Raw genomic sequence first — 18,874 nt, forward strand, 5'->3', positions numbered from 1 at the left:
ATGGTGGAAAAGATTGTGTTGCAAATACAGAGTAGGAGAGAGGGATTTCAAAGAATTCAGCACCACCTATTGTTAGAGGTTGGTAGTGTATATCTCCTTTCCCATACCACCTGTTTTCTTTCGTATGTACACTTAGGAAACTGCAATATCTTAGAACTGTAGAGTTGGAAGGGACTCTAAGTGTCATCTAGTCCAACCCCTTGCAATGCAGGAATCTCAACTAAAGCAACCATGACAGGAGGCTATCCAACTTCTTCTTAAAAACCTCCAAGGAAGGAGAGTCAACCACCTTCTGAGAGAAGACACAGAGTTAAATATGGACCAGCCTTTGCAACCTGGTGCCCTCCAGGTATGTTGGACTACAAGTCCCATCAGGTGTGCTGGCTGTAGTTGATGGGACTTGTAGTCCATCACGGCTGAAGGGCACCAGGTTCCAAAAGCCTGGCTTGCACAGTGAATGGTCCTGGCAGCGGGGGAAGCAAACCAGGGTGGATTTGATTTAAATCACTAGCCAGTAAGACTTGATTTAAATCTTTTTTTCTTTTCTTTTTACAGAAATACTCATTCTTGCTGGTATAATCTTAATATTTACAAGCAGATGAAGGTTTCATTTTTGGAATAATAAATTTCCAGAGTTGTTTTTACAGTTATATAAAAAATTACTGAAATATACAGACAGATAATTATGATTTTTGGTGAGGTTTGGTAAGTTAGCTGTTGATATTTGGACAACTTTTCTGCTGTACTTTATTGGAAGGAGAAAAATAATCACCTCCTTAATAACAATTTATTTAACTAAGACAATAACATTATAGCATATGTATCCATGTTTGTTAACTGAGGTGGTTAAACAATTAAAAAAAAAACTTAGACTGTGTTTTAGCACACATAAAAACTTAAAACAAATCCTTATTTCCTGATGAATAGGCCTTTGGACTTTAATGTAACTTAAACAGAAAACTATTTTTAGAAAGTTTTTTCCTCCAAAAGCATTTAACTTTAAAAATCCAATTTAAATTTTAAAAATCAGATTTTTTTTAAAAAATCATTGATTTTTATCCACCCTGAAGCAAATAGAGAGAAAGAATTGGGCCTTGGACCATTCAGTTGCTAGCAGGTGGTTTAGTTTGAAGAGCGCAAACACGACAGCCGACTTATTATTATTATTATTATTATTATTATTATTATTATTATTATTATTTATTTGTACCCCGCCCATCTGGCTGGGTTTCTCTGGCCACTCTGGGCAGCTTCCAACAAAGATTTAAAATACATAAACATGTCACACATTAAAAACTTTCCTGAACAGGGCTGCCTTCAGATGATTTCTAAATGTCAGGTAGTTGTTTATTTCCTTGACATCTGGTGGGAGGGCGTTCCACAGGGCGGGCGCCACTACCAAGAAGGCCCTCTGCCTGGTTCCCTGTAGCTTTGCTTCTCGCAGCAAGGGAACCCCCAGAAGGCCCTCGGAGCTGGACCTCAGTGTTCGGGCAGAACGATGGGGATGGAGACACTCCTTCAGGTATACTGGACCGAGGCCATTTAGGGCTTTGAAGGTCAGCACCAACACTTTGAATTGTGCTCAGAGACGTATTGGGAGCCAATGTAGGTCTTTCAAGACTAGTGTTATGTGGTCTCAGCGGCCGCCCCCAGTCACCAGTCTAGCTGCCGCATTCTGGATTAATTGTAGTTTCCGGGTCACCTTCAAAGGTAGCCCCACGTAGAGCGCACTGCAGTAGTCCAAGCGGGAGATAACCAGAGCATGTGCCTGCTAGATGTCCCATCAGTGGTCCATCTACTCCAACATCCTGCTCTCTGAATGGCCAATCAGATGCTTGTGGAAAGCCAGCAGGCAGGACAACCCATTGCAAGGCAAATGGGATGTGCTGAATCTTAATGGACTTCATCCTTCTCATTGCATGGGCTGGTAACAGGCAGTGCAATCTTAGCAGTGGTTAAGTGGCAGACCTGAAACCTCGCCCAGCTCTCACCATCATGGGAGAAGGTGGGGCTGAGTGTTCTACTCTAAGGAGGATGTCAATGGCGCCTTCTTACCTGTGGTTTCCTATTCTCTGCTACCATCATGTGGTCGCTTCGTGAAACGCAATGCAATTGGTGCTGAAGTCATGCTGGGATCAGAATTTGTAGGACCTGCAAAAGGGTGGTTTTCACCCCGCTGCAAAAAAATTATCTTTTAGGCAGAGGTGGTTTCCCACAAACTTATATTCCAAGGGAAGAGAACAGGGGGAGCTTCTGTCTCAAGCACCTGGGTGAGGATAAGAGACTGATTTTTTTTTTTTTTTGTGGAGAGGGGTAATTTCAGTTTCGCCAACAACGTAATGGATCACCTAGATCAGGCATGGCCAAACTTGGCACTCTAGCTGTTTTGGGACTACCGTCATCCCTAGCTAACAAGACCAGTGGTCAGGGATGATGGGAATTGTAGTCTCCAAACAGCTGGAGGGCCAAGTTTCGCCATGCCTGACCTAGATGAATATTTTTTAGCCTCTCATTTCAATTTCAGTTGACTTCATTTCAGCAGTTGTTCCCCTGACAGTGTCAAAGCCCTTGGCTTCTACTGCAGATGCACTTTTGTGCATGTATATGAATGGGTTTCACATGGAGAAACACTGCACCATTTCATTGGGTTGCATAATCAGTGCGTCTCGGTCTCATACATGTATTTTGCTCATAAGAAAGGGGGGGGATATTTCATAGGCCAGACTTAGCGTATCATCCCAGTTGGTTCTACTCCAAGGCTTCAGTATCTCATAAGGTAAAGGTAAAGGGACCCCTGACCATTAGGTCCAGTCACGGAGGACTCTGTAGTTGCGGCACTCATCTCACTTTATTGGCCAAGGGAGCCAGCGTACAGCTTCCGGGTCATGTGGCCAGCATGACTAAGCCACTTCTGGCAAACCAGAGCAGTGCACGGAAATGCCGTTTACCTTCCCGCCGGAGCGGTACCTATTGATCTACTTGTACTTTGACGTGCTTTCGAATTGCTAGGTTGGCAGGAGCAGGGACCAAGCAACGGGAACTCACCCCGTCGCAGGGATTCGGACAGCCAACCTTCTGATCGGCAAGTCCACAGCGCCACCCATGTCCCTGGATGCGTCCCATAGATGACTGTAAAACAGTAAGGCAGAGAGAGGGGTTGAGGACTTCTTTTGCAACCGTACACATTGGCACCTGTCTTACTTTTTTTGCTGCTTGTGAGAGCCATTTAGTGCTGGCACCCACAACACTTTTATCAATATATGACTACCAGCGCCTCTCTTTTTTTAACCAGCTAAAAAAATGAAAAGCACTACTGAATTAAGCCCTTTAGAGGCCATAGGCACTTACAAGGTTATTGTGCCCCACCCATATGTAATTCAAAATAAAAGCAATACTAACCCATAATTTTTTTATTATTTTTCAAAATGACACAAAACGTACATGCATATTGAAATTTAAAAAGCTCCTTTCTTGATCTTCTGATCGCAAAATTCCGAATACGTTCATCAAAGCTGACTCAGTGAAGCATGTCTGCTTCCCTACACGGCAGAGAAAGTGAATCAAGTTTCAAATTTAGCGGCAATTCCTGCATTTCGTGGGGTTGGACTAGATGACCCTCAGGGTCCCTTCCAACTCGAGAAGTCTGTGAATATATGATTCTATAAGGGGCCACACAGCTCAGGGACAGGACATCCGCTTTACATGCAGGAGGTCTCAGGCTCAGTCACCAGCATCTCCAGGTATGACCAGGAACGGCCCTTGCCTGAAATCCTGGAGAGCAGCTGCCGTTCAGTGCAGACATTACTGACCTTGACTGGCCAATTATCTCAGGATAAGGCAGCTTCCTGTGGCTCAGGGGCAGCAAAACTGACATGCTGAACAAAAGGCTGGGTGTATTAGAAGGGGTTGTCTCCTTAAACAGACAGTGTTTCAGTTTCCCGATGGAGAACAGGAGGACAAGGTGAAAAAAGCAATAATTTTGCCCGTTGACTGCCTTCAGAGCTCTTTATCTTGGCATTCTTGATAAATTCATAACTAGATTTTTATTGCGCAGTTGCCTGGAGCAGTCCATTAGCTCCCCCAGTCGAATCGCAACCCCAACAATACCTTATCATTCCATCTCCTTTGCATTTGGCATGATGCAATTGTGCTAATTAACCAGCCTCTTTCACTTCGCCCCCGTCCTTTGAAAGATAAAGATCCAAGGCTGCCGGATTCTATTTTATTTAAATGCACAGTCACATGTGAATTTGCACTCGGAGCTGTGACGTGGTCGATCAAGGCCATCAGAAGCCCATCAGACATAACTTTGCCTCTGCAGACAAGGATATTTTAAAAATCAGTTCCCAAAAGCTGGTTTTTAAGTCACGTTTGACGTCTTCCACTATCTTCTAAGCCGACATGATGTTTGTTCCTTTAGAAGCTTTATCGCCCTGCTCTGTAGTACACTATCCCAGCAGTTGCTGGGAATGTTTTGCTTCCCCTGTGAAATGAAAGAAAACATCCAACAGAAACCTAAATAAGTGGGATGCTAGCAGAGAAGAGCATTTTTCTCATCCTGACCTGGTAAAAATATTCAGCAGTGTCCATCCAAACAGACCCAGAACCTTGAGAATGCCCCGGAGCAGATTTGGGGACCTGTGGGAATCTGCAAGGAGAAGGATCTGGTACATAAGTGAGGTTCATTCACAAAACATTGGATGTTGCCAATAATGCTTAACCGTAGTCAAAAAGGGAGGGTGGTTTCTTGCCTTCAACTGGGCTAAAGTTCCCTGGGTTAAAACAGGGAAAGGCCTGGTTTAGGAAAGGCAAAGATACCCATTGGGTGTATATAGTGGTACCTCGGGTTACAGACGCTTCAAGTTACAGACGCTTCAGGTTACAGACTCCGCTAACCCAGAAATAGTACCTCGGGTTAAGAACTTTGCTTCAGGATGAGAACAGAAATCACATGCCAGCAGTGCGGTGACAGCAGGAGGCCCCATTAGCTAAAGTGGTGCTTCAGGTTAAGAACAGTTTCAGGTTAAGAACGGACCTCCAGAATGAATTAAGTACTTAACCTGAGGTACCACTGTATAGGGAGAAACCAATGAGTGCAGCTTGGGGTGGGTGTGAGGCTGGGTGTAAGTGAAACTCTTAAGCATGACTTGCGCGTAAGAACCAACTGCTGGATCAGGTCCATGGCCCATCTAAGCCAGCATCCTGTTCTCACAGTGGGAAACCCTCAAGCATGTGGGAAACTCACAAGTAGGACCTGAACACAAGAGCACTCTCCACTCTTTTGGTTTCCAGCACTGACATTCAGAAGCATCACTGCATGGAAGCAGAACATAGCAATCATGGCAGGTAGCCACTGATCGCCTTAAAGGTAAAGGGACCCCTGACCATTAGGTCCAGTCGTGGCCGACTCTGGGGTTGTGGCGCTCATCTCACTTTATTGGCCGAGGGAGCCAGCGTACAGCTTCCGGGTCATGTGGCCAGCATGACTAAGCCACTTCTGGCGAACCAGAGCAGCACACGGAAACGCTGTTTACATTCCCACCAGAGCGGTACCTATTTATCTACTTGTACTTTGACATGCTTTCGAACTGCTAGGTTGGCAGGAGCAGGGACCGAGCAACAGGAGCTCACCCCATCATGGGGATTCGAACCGCCAACTTTCTGATCGGCAAGTCCTAGGCTCTGTGGTTTAACCCACAGCGCCACCCGCGTCCCAAACTGATCGCCTTATCCTTCATGAATTTGTTGGCATCCAGGTGTCTTCGCTGTACTCTTTTTAGCACCTGCTAAAAACATTTCTACCCAGATATGTAGAATGACGTGTTTCAGTTCATTTGTTCAGTTCAGTTTCAATTTAAACAGTTGCTTTTAACTGTTTTTACCAATAGTTGTATTGCTTTACGCTTTTGCAAACCAGTTTGAGTTCTGTTTTGTTTTTACAATCAAGCAGCGCATTGGTTTCATTAAGGAAGAAATAAAATCAAAGCAGTGGGGGGGGGGGAAAGGATTCTTTCCCCTGCCGAAAATTTCTTGCTCCCATTTAAAAGTTAACCCCCCATCACTGTATTACAGATGGGCTTCCAAGGACATTTATGAAGGGGAACAAGCAGATCTCAAGGCAAAACAGGCTCAGATATCCACGGCAAACCGGCACTTCTCATCCTGGTTTCAAGGTCTCTGTTTATCCCATGGGTTTAAGTGTTCTAGCTGCACAAGGACACAGGCAAAGGCCTCCGCAGCAGGTAACAGCTCAGCTGCAGAACACACCTGGCACAGAGAAAATCCCAAGGTCAACTCCCACCACCTCCAGCTTCAAGCGATAGTACAGAACCCCTCGCCATGTCTGGGGGCAGGAGGCTGACTTAGGAGTACAGAGAAGGCCCTGGGATATTCAGTTCTGTCCTCCAACACGAGTTGTGATTTGGAGGACCTGCCACCCGCTTGGGGATAAGAAAGACACATGGAAACGGTATATAAGGTTCGTTGTTGTTGTTGGCTTTTTGCAAACTGCTTTGAGGGTTTATTACAATCAAGCGGTATATCAATGTGGGGTGGGGTTAAGTGAGGGCAAAGCTGAGCTTGGTGGGGCAGTGCCCCATTCATCCTAATGGACCAGCGTCTACTGCAAGACTGAGAAGAACATGGAGCCAAGCTCTGGATCCACCAAGGAGACGTTTCCATGCAAGGAAGCAATGTTGTTTAGTCGTTTAGTCGTGTCCGACTCTTCGTGACCCCATGGACCAGAGCACGCCAGGCACTCCTGTCTTTCACTGCCTCCCGCAGCTTGGTCAAACTCATGCTGGTAGCTTCGAGAACACTATCCAACCATCTCGTCCTCTGTCGTCCCCTTCTCCTTGTGCCCTCCATCTTTCCCATCATCAGGGTCTTTTCCAGGGAGTCTTCTCTTCTCATGAGGTGGCCAAAGTATTGGAGCCTCAGCTTCACGATCTGTCCTTCCAGTGAGCACTCAGAGCTGATTTCCTTAAGAATGGATAGGTTTGATCTTCTTGCAGTCCATGGGCCTCTCAAGAGTCTCCTCCAGCACCATAATTCAAAAGCATCAATTCTTCGGCGATCAGCCTTCTTTATGGTCCAGCTCTCACTTCCATATACAAGGCTAATGGGCTAAAAAAGGCCACAACTTTCTTGATTACAGCATGTGAGAGGTATTGGCTTAGGCGTTGGATAAACCACAGTGAGTGACTCCACCCCCTCAGGGAAGGGTGAGTCTATCAAGGGTTAACCACCAGTGGGAGGAGCCTGTTGATGCAAATACAACTGAAAGCTCCCCCTGATGTCACCGGGGGTTGTGCCATGGCCCTAACCACCAGCATGGGCGTCGGACAGGATCCACGACCGCCGGATTCCTTTACCAGAATACCCATAAAGTGGAGGGGTAGGCAATGGCCACACCCTGCCCTCCAATACACAAACGTATTCCAATGCCTAACCGCCAATACCAAAAAAGTTGTGACAATCTGTTACGAGGTAGGCGAAAAACCAAGTGGCCGGTGCCAATTTGCCAGTTGGATAAAAATTCCTACCAGGCCCCTCGGACAACCAAGGCGACCAACCACAGGTCCATAGCAAGGTCAAGAACCAAGCAATGAACTAAAGGGAGGGTGGGTGGGTGATCCGACGAAAACCAGCAGCGCAATGAAAGGGAAGCACTGCCGCGGCCGCGTTTGAGCGGCTAAACCCCGCCCCCAAGCCTCCACCTGACTCGTTGGCTACCTGGGGGCGTGGCGCAGCAGCTGGGCAGGGGCCGAAACGCCCCCTGCCAACACGGGAAACGGCTCCCGCTCACAACTCCTCCCCTCTGTAAGGAGGAGAGGCTTTATGCCGTGATCACCCTGCCTGCAGACAGACACAGACAGAGAGACACAAACACCGCCTTTTTCTGCAGTGGCTCCCCATTTGTAGAATGCTCTCCCCAGGGAGCCTTGCCTGGCGCCTTCCTTATACACCTTTAGGTGCCAGGTGAAAACACTGATCTTCAACCAGGTTGATTAACATCCGATACCCTTTTAAATGTGTTCTTTGGGGGGTGGTTGTTGGTTTGTTTTTGCTCTAATCTTTATTATGCATTTTGTCCTTTTCATATTGTATTTTCATGTTGTGAACTGGCCTGAGATCTACAAATGAAGGGTGGTATACACATCTAACAAATAACAAAATAATAAAAGTTACCAATACAATTTTCCCAGAACTCTCCATGAACACTTCGCTTATTCTCTTATACAGTGGTACCTCTGGTTACGTACGTAATTCGTTCCGGAGGTCCGTACTTAACCTGAAACTGTTCTTAACCTGAAGCACCACTTTAGCCAATGGGGCCTCTTGCTGCTGCCACGCCGCCAGAGCATGATTTCTGTTCTCATACTGAAGCAAAGTTCTTAACCTGAAGCACTATTTGTGGGTTAGAGGAGTCTGTAATCTGAAGCGTATGTAACCCGAGGTAACACTGTAATGGCAATGGCACCCACTTGAGAGGTGCCAGAACTGAGTTCCATCAAGTTCTGGCTGGGGGGGAACCCCAAGTTACACATTTTCTCTCTCCTTTCAACTATTTTCGATTATAATTCACCTTTTCAATGTTTTTATGTACCGTATTTTTCGCTCCATAAGACGCACTTTTTTCCTCCTAAAAAGTAAGGGGACATGTGAGTGCGTCCTATGGAGTGAATGGCGCTGCGCAGAGAGGTAGAGCTGTGCAGCGCCTCTTCAGCGAAGCAGGAGAAGGAATGGAGCCCCTTCTGTTCCTCCTCCCGCTTCGCTGAAGGGGCGCTGCACAGCTCTCCCTCTCTGCGCAGCGCCTGTCCTGTGAAGCTGGCGACGCGCCTGTCCTGGAAGCTGGAGGAGGAACAGAAGGGTCTCCTTCTGTTCCTTCTCCAGCTTCGCTGAAGGGGCGCTGCGCAGTTCTCCCTCTCAGAGAGGGAGAACTGTGCAGCGCCCCTTCAGCGACACGCCTGTCCTGGGTTCTGCCTTAGCTGTGCGCAGCCTTCATCCCGCTGCCCTGAAGAGGCTTGGCGCGGTTATCCCAGATGCCAGAACAGCCACATGGTATCCCAGAAGTGAGATCCCTCTTGCTGTTCTGGCTTCTGGGATTCCGAATAATTTTTTCTTGTTTTCCTCCTCCCAAAACTAGATGTGCCTTACTGTCTGGTGCGTCTTTTGGAGCGAAAAATACGGTATTTTTCTGCTGAGAATTTTAAAAGCTCCATTTTACATTTCTGCAAACGGTATAGAAGTTTGCTTTACAGTCGACAAATCTTGTTAGATAGATTTGTGGCGTTTATGCTCTCGCCTCCGTCGTTGGAAGCTGTATGGTTCTGAATACAAGTTGCTGGGAATTTCAAGTGGGGAGGGTGCTGTTGTGCCCAGGACCTGATTGTGGGCTTCACATAGACATCTAGGTTGACCACTGTGGGAAAAGGATGCTGCAGTAGATGGGTTTTGGGGGCTCTTCTTATGGAGGACAGTCATCACTGTTGGGATGCGTCCAGGGATACGGAGGCAACTGGCAGGCCCCCAGCTGGCTCCAGCCCATCGGCCGGCGGCTGGGCGAACTCCGGTTCTCAGAACAGCATCAAAACTGCGACTCAAGCCCCAGAGACCTTTAGAGACTGAGCATGCAAGCTAGCAGAGATAAGAACTCTTTGCAACAGAAGTAGCAGACAGAGGCATATATAAGCGTATTTGCAAGCATTTATTCAGCATCAGGACAAAGGAAAAAACATGTCTGCTTCCCGTAGTGTCCAAAGAAAAAGGCGTAGGCAAAAGCTATACACAACGAAGTTCCCAGCAGACTGTGCTGGAAGTAAACAGACATGTGACGTACAACAACTCCACATGCCTGTTCCAAAGGTGGAATGGAAACTCAATATCCTAACATCCCCCCCCTTACCATGTAACCTGTATTACCTGTGGTTCAACCCAATTGCAACCGCTGTACATAAACCTTAAGTTGTTCTCTGTTAACAACATTAGACAACAGAGCTGCAGGAATCTTGTTTCCTGGCATGTAGGACAGTTGAATGAATCCTTTCTGGATACATTCCCTTGCACAATGTAACTTTATCTGCAAGTATTTGGTTCTTTGCTTGCAACTCCCCATCTCAAGCATTGAGGCAGACACATCACTTAACCTAACGATAGGGCCGGTCCTCCATGAGTTGCTGACTGCTACTGTAGAGCATGCTAGCTGTAGGAGCACTTTCAACAGTGGTTGAAAGCAGAAAAGTAGTGGCATACTGCTTTGTGTAGATACACAGTTACATCATTTGACAGATCACTTAGCTGCCGACCATGTGGTTTGACTAAAGGAAGAATTCCATCCTTTCTAAATGAGCTGTGGCTCCCTTATAAATATCTCCTTTCATGATTTCAACATGCATCTTTCATGAAATATGGATTTCATTTTCTTCCCTCTCTCATTTTAAGGCCAGTAATATGCTCGTGTTTTAAAAATAATTCCCAGTTCTAGGTTTCTGTGACCAGGGGCTACGACTGCATTTCTTTTTATTTTTTACAATCCAATTTAAAAATGGCAAGGGAGAGGGGATTTCAAACGCACCATAAAAATTAGCAGTTCATGGTCAAGAGGGAGGCCTTTGATGTATGGAAGCCTTCCATTCAAGTCCAGAAATCATGGTGGCCTCTAGTAACGTTTTTAAAAAAGCACCTTAAAAATACAACGCAAGTAATTTCCTGTGCAACTTCTCTTTCAAGTTCTGTGGAATCATGGCTTTTTTGTGTGGGAGCAGCAGAAACAAATAAAAGCGATTCTGGTTTTGATCACCAAAAGAGAGTGTGTATGTCTCTCCCAGTGAGCTTTCTAGAACATTCTATCTCCCCAGCGTCTCTTTGGCAAAACACCATTTAGCAGAATACAAAACAGTGTTTCAACTTTTTGATGACAATGGAATAAATTCAATGTGGCACTAAATTGAAGTTCTTTAGCGGTGTGCTAGCGAGACGCGGGTGGCGCTGTGGGTTAAACCACAGAGCCTAGGGCTTGCCGATCAGAAGGTCGGCGGTTTGAATCCCCGCGATGGGGTGAGCTCCCGTTGCTGAGTCCCTGCTCCTGCCAACCTAGCAGTTCAAAAGCACAACAGTGCAAGTAGATAAATAGGTACCGCTCCGGCGGGAAGGTAAACGGCGTTTCCGTGCGCTGCTCTGGTTCGCCAGAAGCGGCTTAGTCATGCTGGCCACATGACCCAGAAGCTGTACGCCGGCTCCCTCGGCCAATAAAGCGAGATAATCACTGCAACCCCAGAGTTGGCCACAACTGGACCTAAGGGTCAGGGGCCCCTTTACCCTGGCAGGAAAAGGCGCAGGAAGCCAGCACGGTTTTGTGTCTTCTTGTTCAGCGATCTGGTGTCACCCCAATACCCCTATTTGAACAACAAACTTCCCACTAGTGCAACTGTTGCGCTGGATTTTGAGACTCTGTGATCCTCAGATGAAGGGCGCTATATAAATTTAATAAGTAACAAAATAGTAATGATTTCATATTGTGTCATCATTACCCCATTAGCTCAACAAGCCTTTTGCTGGCAGTCAAGGAACGTTGACTCCAGACCATAATTTCCTGAACCGTGTGCTAAGATCTACAAATGAGACAATAAATAAATGAATTAATTAAGGTTCCAGGATCTTTGACACAAGAAGGCTCTTAGCCCATAATCTGTTACCTGGTCCATTTAACTGAACATGCCAAGGCTTGAACCTGGGACATATTTTCATGCCAAACGGAGGCTCTGGCACCAAGTGACTGGTGCAACTCTACTCTGGTCAGAACACACTCAGGCTCTACCACCCCAGAGGACCAAATGTGGCCCCCCGGGTCTTCCTTTGTGGCCCTTGGGACTCTGAAAAGGCCACACCCTTCCTTTGTGCCCTCCATGAATGTCTTTGCCTGGCTCAAATGGGTCGTCCAACAGCAGGTATGCCTAGTCCTTCTCTGCTTGGGATGCCTGCAGAAACTTCAGTTGTACACATCTATTGCTCCGTCCATCCTTGCCTCTGGGCCCCAAACACCTTTGGCAAGAGACCCCTGGAAAGTTCCCCACAAGCAGTAGTGCAACCTAGTCAACCCCCCACCCCCAATGCAGGAATCTCAGCTCAAACATCCAGGACAGACGGCCATCCAACCTTTGCTTAAAAACCTTCGAGTCCACCATGTCCTGAGAGAGACAGCTCCACTGTCAAACAGCTCTTATCGTCAGAAAGCTCTTCCCAATGTTGAGTCGGAATCTCCCTTCTTGTTACTTGAAGCCACTGGTTGGATTCCTTCCTTCTGAGGTGCAGACTATCATAGCAAAAGCTGGGTATTTTTAGGGGTGCTTCATAACGAGGGTGAGAAAAAGGAGGATGGCATAAAGAGGGGTGGAGGCTGGCACAAAAAAAAGCTGCAAATGAAAATACAGTGGTACCTCCGTTTTTGAACGCCTCCATTGATGAACATTTTGGTTTGCAAACGCCATAAACCCGGAAGTAAATGCTTCGATTTTTGAACACGCCTTGGAAGTCGAACATGTCATGTGGCTTCTTATTGAGTTTTCAGTTTTCGAATGTTTCATAACTCAAATGGTCTTCCGGAACGGATTACGTTCGAAAACCAAGGTGCCACTGTATTCATATAGGGCCCTTCAATTGTTCTCCCAGGGCAGTTTTCAAAAAAGAGTAAAAACGATACAAAAACCAATTAAGCAAAAAATAAAAAAATTAAGTCTCTAGACCAGCACTGAAGAGTCAGCAGAATTAAAACTGCACCTCAGAAACAAACAAAAAGGTCTTCATAACAATGAAGGGCAACAGCAGGCAAAGATTTCTGGGGATAATGTTCCACCATCTGGGATGTCATCAAGAAGGTCCATTCTGTCAGAGTCATCTCCTTTACCTCAAACGGTGAGCCACTCACCAGGAACCCAGGATTGAAAATTGCAATAGACAGTGAGATACACACAAGCAGGACCTACTGAAGATCTCACACGTGCATTTATGTCCACATTACCAAATGCCTCAAAACCTGAGAGGTTTGCTCCCCTGGGTTATGCTTCCTTACTTCACAAAGCATCAAAGAAGTCTGCTCCATTCTTTCACTGGTGAAGTGATCCTTGACTTGGGTACCGTTTCTGACGTTTCACGCCAAAACTTACCTTAGTTTAGGGAAGCTTTTAATGTTTAATGTATTACAGTATTTTAATTTATTTTTTTTTTTGGGAAGCCGCCCAGAGTGGCTGGGGAGGCCCAGCCAGATGGGCGGGGTATAAATAATAATAAATTATTATTATTATTATTATTATTACTACTACTACTACTACTACTACTACCTTTCTGTAAGGTCTGGATCAGCATTAGAAACTCAGATATATTAGCTAGGTGCCAAAAGGCTCCTTAAACCAAAGGTTACAGTTGCCAAAATGGAATGTCTCCTTGCCATCTGGGGGCAAGGTGTCTCTAAAGTCGTATTTTTCAAATGATGGACTGACTGTGGTTGATTATCAGTTAAACATCTTGCGAGTTCAGATGACAACCTTGAGCTAGGTCAAGAGCTTTGAGAACTTAAAGAAGAAAAGTTACCTGATCGAGGGGCAGTCCACATAAATACTGGTCTGTTCCGACCTCTTTTTCTTAATGGTGACTGCTCTTGCTCAGGCTACACAGGAAAAAACATTTTGGTTCCAGAAATTCATTCAAATTGTGCAGATAAAATATAACTCATAGAATTCTACAGGATGGGGTATTAAGTGTGTGAAAACAGTCCAAATCCAATGGTCCATAGGCGTGCACCTCCAGATGGTGATGCCGGGCACTATCCTGGCAACCAGGCATCTTCACATGGTCGCAATTCAGGTGCAAAATGCACCTAACTAATTTCGAACACTGGTCATGATGAAGGGAGCCAAGGCACTGACAGAGGACCATTTACTCAAAGTCTCCTTTTGCAGAGAATTTAGTTTTTGAGATGTCTCACCCCCCACTCTCTTCCTGGACCCAATTTATACCTGTAAACTGTGGCCTGGCTGTCTTTTATTACTCAATACCTGGAAGGCCACAAGCTCCACACCCCCCTGCAACAAGGGTGAGGCCAAGGAAAACGTTACAGCCCTGACCTATGGCCACTGGAAATCGTGTTTAAAAACTCTTCTGTTTTATCAGGTTTTTAAATGGCTTCTAAGTAGCACACCACCAACTTCGCTTTCAGCTATCATAATTGAACACAGGCCACTGTTCAAGAGAAACAGCTGAGAGCCAAGAATTTCCGTCCATTTTTGCAAGTTTTGCATTGTTCCATGTCTTTAGGCATCTTCCTTTGGGCAGTTCCGCCCTGCCTGTGCAAGTTTTGCATTAACAAGCTCTATATTTATCATTGACAGTTCAATGAACTTGAGCACCTGCCAGGAAGGGGACGGTGCCTTTGAACCAAACTGGAATAAATGAGTAGGGCGCCATTGGAACAAAATTCAGCATACTCTTTTGCAGGGTATCATATGAGACAAGCTGGCTATAAAAGCCTCTCTGACACAATGCATAGAGCAGACCCTGACCACAGCTCAGCAGATTACACAATTCCCCTTAATATGATTGGAAATAAAAGTTGTCACTAAAACACAAATTCCCATCCCTCAGATTTTAACAGCTTTTCAAGAGAACAGCAACCAGCAAGACGCTTGTGCCATACACTTGTTTCTCTAAAAAAGAAAAAAAAAAAACTACCACCAGGCATGGATGATCACAATGTTTACCAACTTTAATAGGTTATTGCCACTAAACACAACAGTGTACAGCCCTTTAGCCTGATCAAGTGCCAACAGCTGAGATTTTGTAGGGTTTTGTCGTTTTTGCCAAGGAGCAATGTGATGGCAAGAGGGGAGGGGAGGGGAGGGGAGGGGAGGGGAGGGGAGGGGAGTAGCCTGAAGGCATCCTGAAGAAATGAGAAAGGCCCAAGCACAGTTGCCCCACTTTTCACAACTACTGACAATTTGGTTAGCTTTGCTTTCAAACTTGCTACTATGGCACTAAGGGTCAGAAACTGGTTTTTCTTTAACTTAAGTTCTGTGAAAGACACTTTCCACAAATGTTTTATGATCACTGCCTGACACCAGCCATGTCTTCTATACTGATGCATCAAGGTCCTGGAAATCATTCCAGCAATACACACAAGCCATTTTGCTTTCACACCTGCTAGACAATGAAAGCATTTTGTCCCCCCAAGGAAGCAAAAGATGCTCAAAAGAGCTGAAATTTCCAAGCCCACAATGTCAACCATGGACATACCCAATTATTATTATTTTTTAAACCTCACATGCTTTTCTGCTTTGGAATGGCAGACCTGCTCCCATCAAACCATTGCCATATTGCAAATCCCACCCCCACCTCCAGTTTCAAGAGAGCTTTACAATCTCTTGGGGATGTCGTTCCACAAGTTCAATCAGACTCCCTTAGGCATGCAATACAAGTCACAGTGTTTTGGATCCTGGACCAGTTATATTCACAGATAGTATATAAAGCAGTCCTCTAAGCAGAGGATGTTGCTGCTTAACCATTCAAACAAGCCATGGTGAGAATTAAATTTTTTTTATTAGTGTATTCACATATTAGGCAAATGCAACACGCATGAAAGCTTATTTCTTAGGTTCACAAGTTCTACCAATACATTAGGCTACTGGTAAAACTACACAAATTGGTAATGGCTTTGCCAATTCTTTTAAAATTGTCTGACCCACTTTGATTGCCCACCCTCAGGCTCGATATTTGGTATTGCTCCTATGCCCTATTTCTTAAGGCATAAAAAATCCATCATTTATCTTCCGTTCAGTCAGCTGATTGCAAAGCTTAACACTGGCCACGTTTGTTCTCAAAGCTGAAGTTGTCACTAGGTGTACTTACAAAGTACAATACTAGTGCAAATAAACGATTTGGGGTGGGGCGTGGGGGGGGGGAGGAGGAAAGAAAACAGACAAAAAAAGGCAATCCTGCTACTGCCACAACAACAAGAGAATGACAGACAGCTAGATCACAAGATTGTTAGTAAGATGTATACTTTTCAAGTCAGAATAACCCTGCTATACAGTTTCCCAACCCTTACCCAACCCAGACTTATCTGTAGAATATAATTCAAAATATTTCTTAAAGCAAGGTTCAGATGTAGTGTCCAAGGGTTCTCAATAACATGTACTAGGGAATCTTCTCTTTTTATGGCTGGTCGCAACACCCAGCCTAGGGAGTCTGCAGAAGCAGTGACTTTGGCAAGATCCACTCCTTCTGCAATGGATGCTCATTAAGCGAAGCCATACAATTTTGTTCGGACCAGCCCGGTAAACCTTCAAAGAAATGTTGAGTTTTATGTTCAAACCCTTGTGGAAGTTACATTTCACTGCGTGGGAGAGAGGGAAAAACTGGTAGGGCAGCCAGATTAAATCTGATTTAGACTTTTATCTTAAAAAAATCTACCAGTGAAGCAGGAGATAATTGATGGTGCGGCTGCTCTCAACGGTTCCTTTCAATCTGCACTCCCCAAAACTGTTGTCTGGCGTATCTGGAGTCCCACTACACCTTGGGAGGGAGAAGAGCTGGAGTTTGTGCCTCCTGCATTTTAGCAATGGATTTAAGAGCAACAGAGATGAGACTCTGGGTTGCATCCTGGCAACCTTTTAAAAAAAACAAAAACAAACCCCTGCTGAGTGCAAAGGGATAGAGTTCAACTCCTGCATTTCACATACTCATCTCTGCTGTCTGGATAAGGGAAAGTTCTCATAAAGGGTTTCAAGATACGAAAGGACCAGCAACATCTTACAGCTGCTCGCTTTGTCACTTCTGAAAAATAAGGGTGCTGCTTTGAAAGTGCACACTCACCAATCTGAAGGCGGTGAACAAGTCTTTCTTGGGAGAAAAATGTGGATTATTCTCAGTCAAAAAAACTTATTTTGCAAGAGCTGCATGTGTGCATGCGCTGCAAACCTAGCATTTAAGAGATTGCAACACTCCAAGCAAAGGGCTGATGCCGGCAGTTAAGAGATTCCTTGCTTCCACCCAGGTCTGAACCCCTCCGCTCCCTCCTTGATCCCAGCTAAGCATGATCCTAGTAGCATTTGTTAGCCATGGTCAAGGTGAAAAACCAATAGCACATGAATGTTGATTCCATGGTAATTAACCATGGCTAACAGCAGGAGGGAGAAGGCAGGAAAGCATAGTCCTCCTTGTGATCTCTTAACCCTAGTCAGAAGACCACACACAGTTACAGCTGCATTGGCCTGTTGGTGCATCTCCCAGGAACGACCTCCCGCCATATTTTCGAACTAAGGTGCCAGCTGGACCTCAGGGCCAGCAGCACCCATCGCCGGCAACAGATGCCACTACTTTAGGTGGGCAATGGAAGGATCTATTTTTTAAAGCATGGTTTGGCCTGGGGGAGGTGGGCGTGGGGGCAAGGAGTGAAAGGTTGAGCGTGGCACTGCCTATTTCAGGCCCACTAAGCATACTCAACACGCAAGATTTCAAGAGATGGAACCCAAGAATCGCTCCCGCTCCAAAGAGGGGTTTTAAGGTGACAGCTAGTACACTTGGAAAAGGTTTGGGGGTGGGGAGAGGAGATTTTCTGCATAAAGTCTGTTATAGGGCAGCGGAAAGCCTGCATATATATTTATATATAAAAATATAAAAAAATATAGAGAAGCAAGAACTTGGGCTTTTTTACGAGATGGCTGCCTAAGTCAAGGAGCTCCGCACATCTATCAATGGGAATTTAAACTCAGGACAGCAGAATGGTGTCAAAATTGGGGGGGGGGGGTCCCATGATACATTAACTGAACCACTCATGTTATTGGTAAACCTTAAGACACTCAATTTATATATACCCAATAAAAAACACCATTAAAGTATTTAATATGTCCCTCCCTCCTTCGGCAGAAGGCGTTTCTATACACTAACTTTTCATCTAGAGCATCAGAGTATAGGAAACAAAACCCACAAGGTGCTTAGAAACTGATGAGACCCTCAAGTGCTTTTCTGTCTCTCTCTCTCTCTCTCTCTCTCTCTCTCTCTCTCTGAACTTTTTGGATAGGAAACAGTTCATGGAGACCACACACGAGTTACTACGACAGACGAGCTGTTAATATTTAAGTCTGTTGCCCGGACTTCGCATTTCAAGCGCGCTAGTGGAGACGAGGAGCATTACGACATGCTGGAGCAGCGCACTGAGGGAGAGCCCATCTGAGTCAATACTTTGTCCAGCCACTGTAAAGGCCCGTTCAGGTGAAGCTCGATCCAACAGGGAGTGCTTGTTACCGTCTGCCGCCTGAAGAAGGGAGAAAGAGTTGGGGGATGAAATACAAGGCAAAGCCAGCATACAAGCCAAGGGCTTAGGCAAACTAAGGCCCGGGGGCCGGATCCGGCCCAGTCGCCTTCTAAACCAGGCAGAGGGCCTTCTCGGTGGTGGCACCCGCCCTGTGGAACGCCCTCCCACCAGATGTCAAAGAGAAGAACAACTACTAGACTTTTAGAAGACATCTGAAGGCAGCCCTCTTTAGGGAAGCTTTTAATGTTTAACAGACCACTGTATTTTAATACAGTCGTACCTCGGGTTACATACGCTTCAGGTTACATACACTACAGGTTACAGACTCCGCTAACCCAGAAATAGCACCTCGGGTTAAGAACTTTGCTTCAGGATAAGAACAGAAATCGTGCTCTGGCGGTGCGGCAGCAGCAGGAGGCGCCATTAGCTAAAATGGTGCTTCAGGTTAAGTACAGTTTCAGGTTAAGAACAGACCTCCGGAACGAATTAAGTACTTAACCCAAGGTACCACTGTACTCTGTTGGAAGCCGCCCAGAGTGGCTGGGGAAACCCAGCCAGATGGACGGGGTA

General features: G+C 45.8%; 1 protein-coding gene and 1 long non-coding RNA gene across 6 annotated transcripts in view; both read right to left on the bottom strand.

Annotated features, from left to right (window-relative positions):
• Positions 1–18,874, bottom strand: part of LOC310744513 — a 294,405-nt gene that overhangs the window by 86,289 nt on the left and 189,242 nt on the right. The gene's annotated exons all lie outside the window — the stretch shown is intronic.
• Positions 15,570–18,874, bottom strand: part of SMAD2 (SMAD family member 2) — a 39,893-nt gene continuing 36,588 nt past the window's right edge. For all 5 annotated transcript variants that reach the window (XM_083575766.1, XM_083575762.1, XM_083575764.1 and 2 more), the window contains one exon: positions 15,570–18,304. In XM_083575766.1, the coding sequence (XP_083431892.1) occupies positions 18,181–18,304 (124 nt within the window). In that variant the 3' untranslated portion in view covers positions 15,570–18,180. The remainder of the gene's footprint in view (positions 18,305–18,874) is intronic.

The sequence above is a fragment of the Podarcis filfolensis genome (genome assembly GCF_964270895.1).
Source record: "Podarcis filfolensis genome assembly, chromosome: 11".
NCBI lineage: Eukaryota > Metazoa > Chordata > Lepidosauria > Squamata > Lacertidae > Podarcis > Podarcis filfolensis.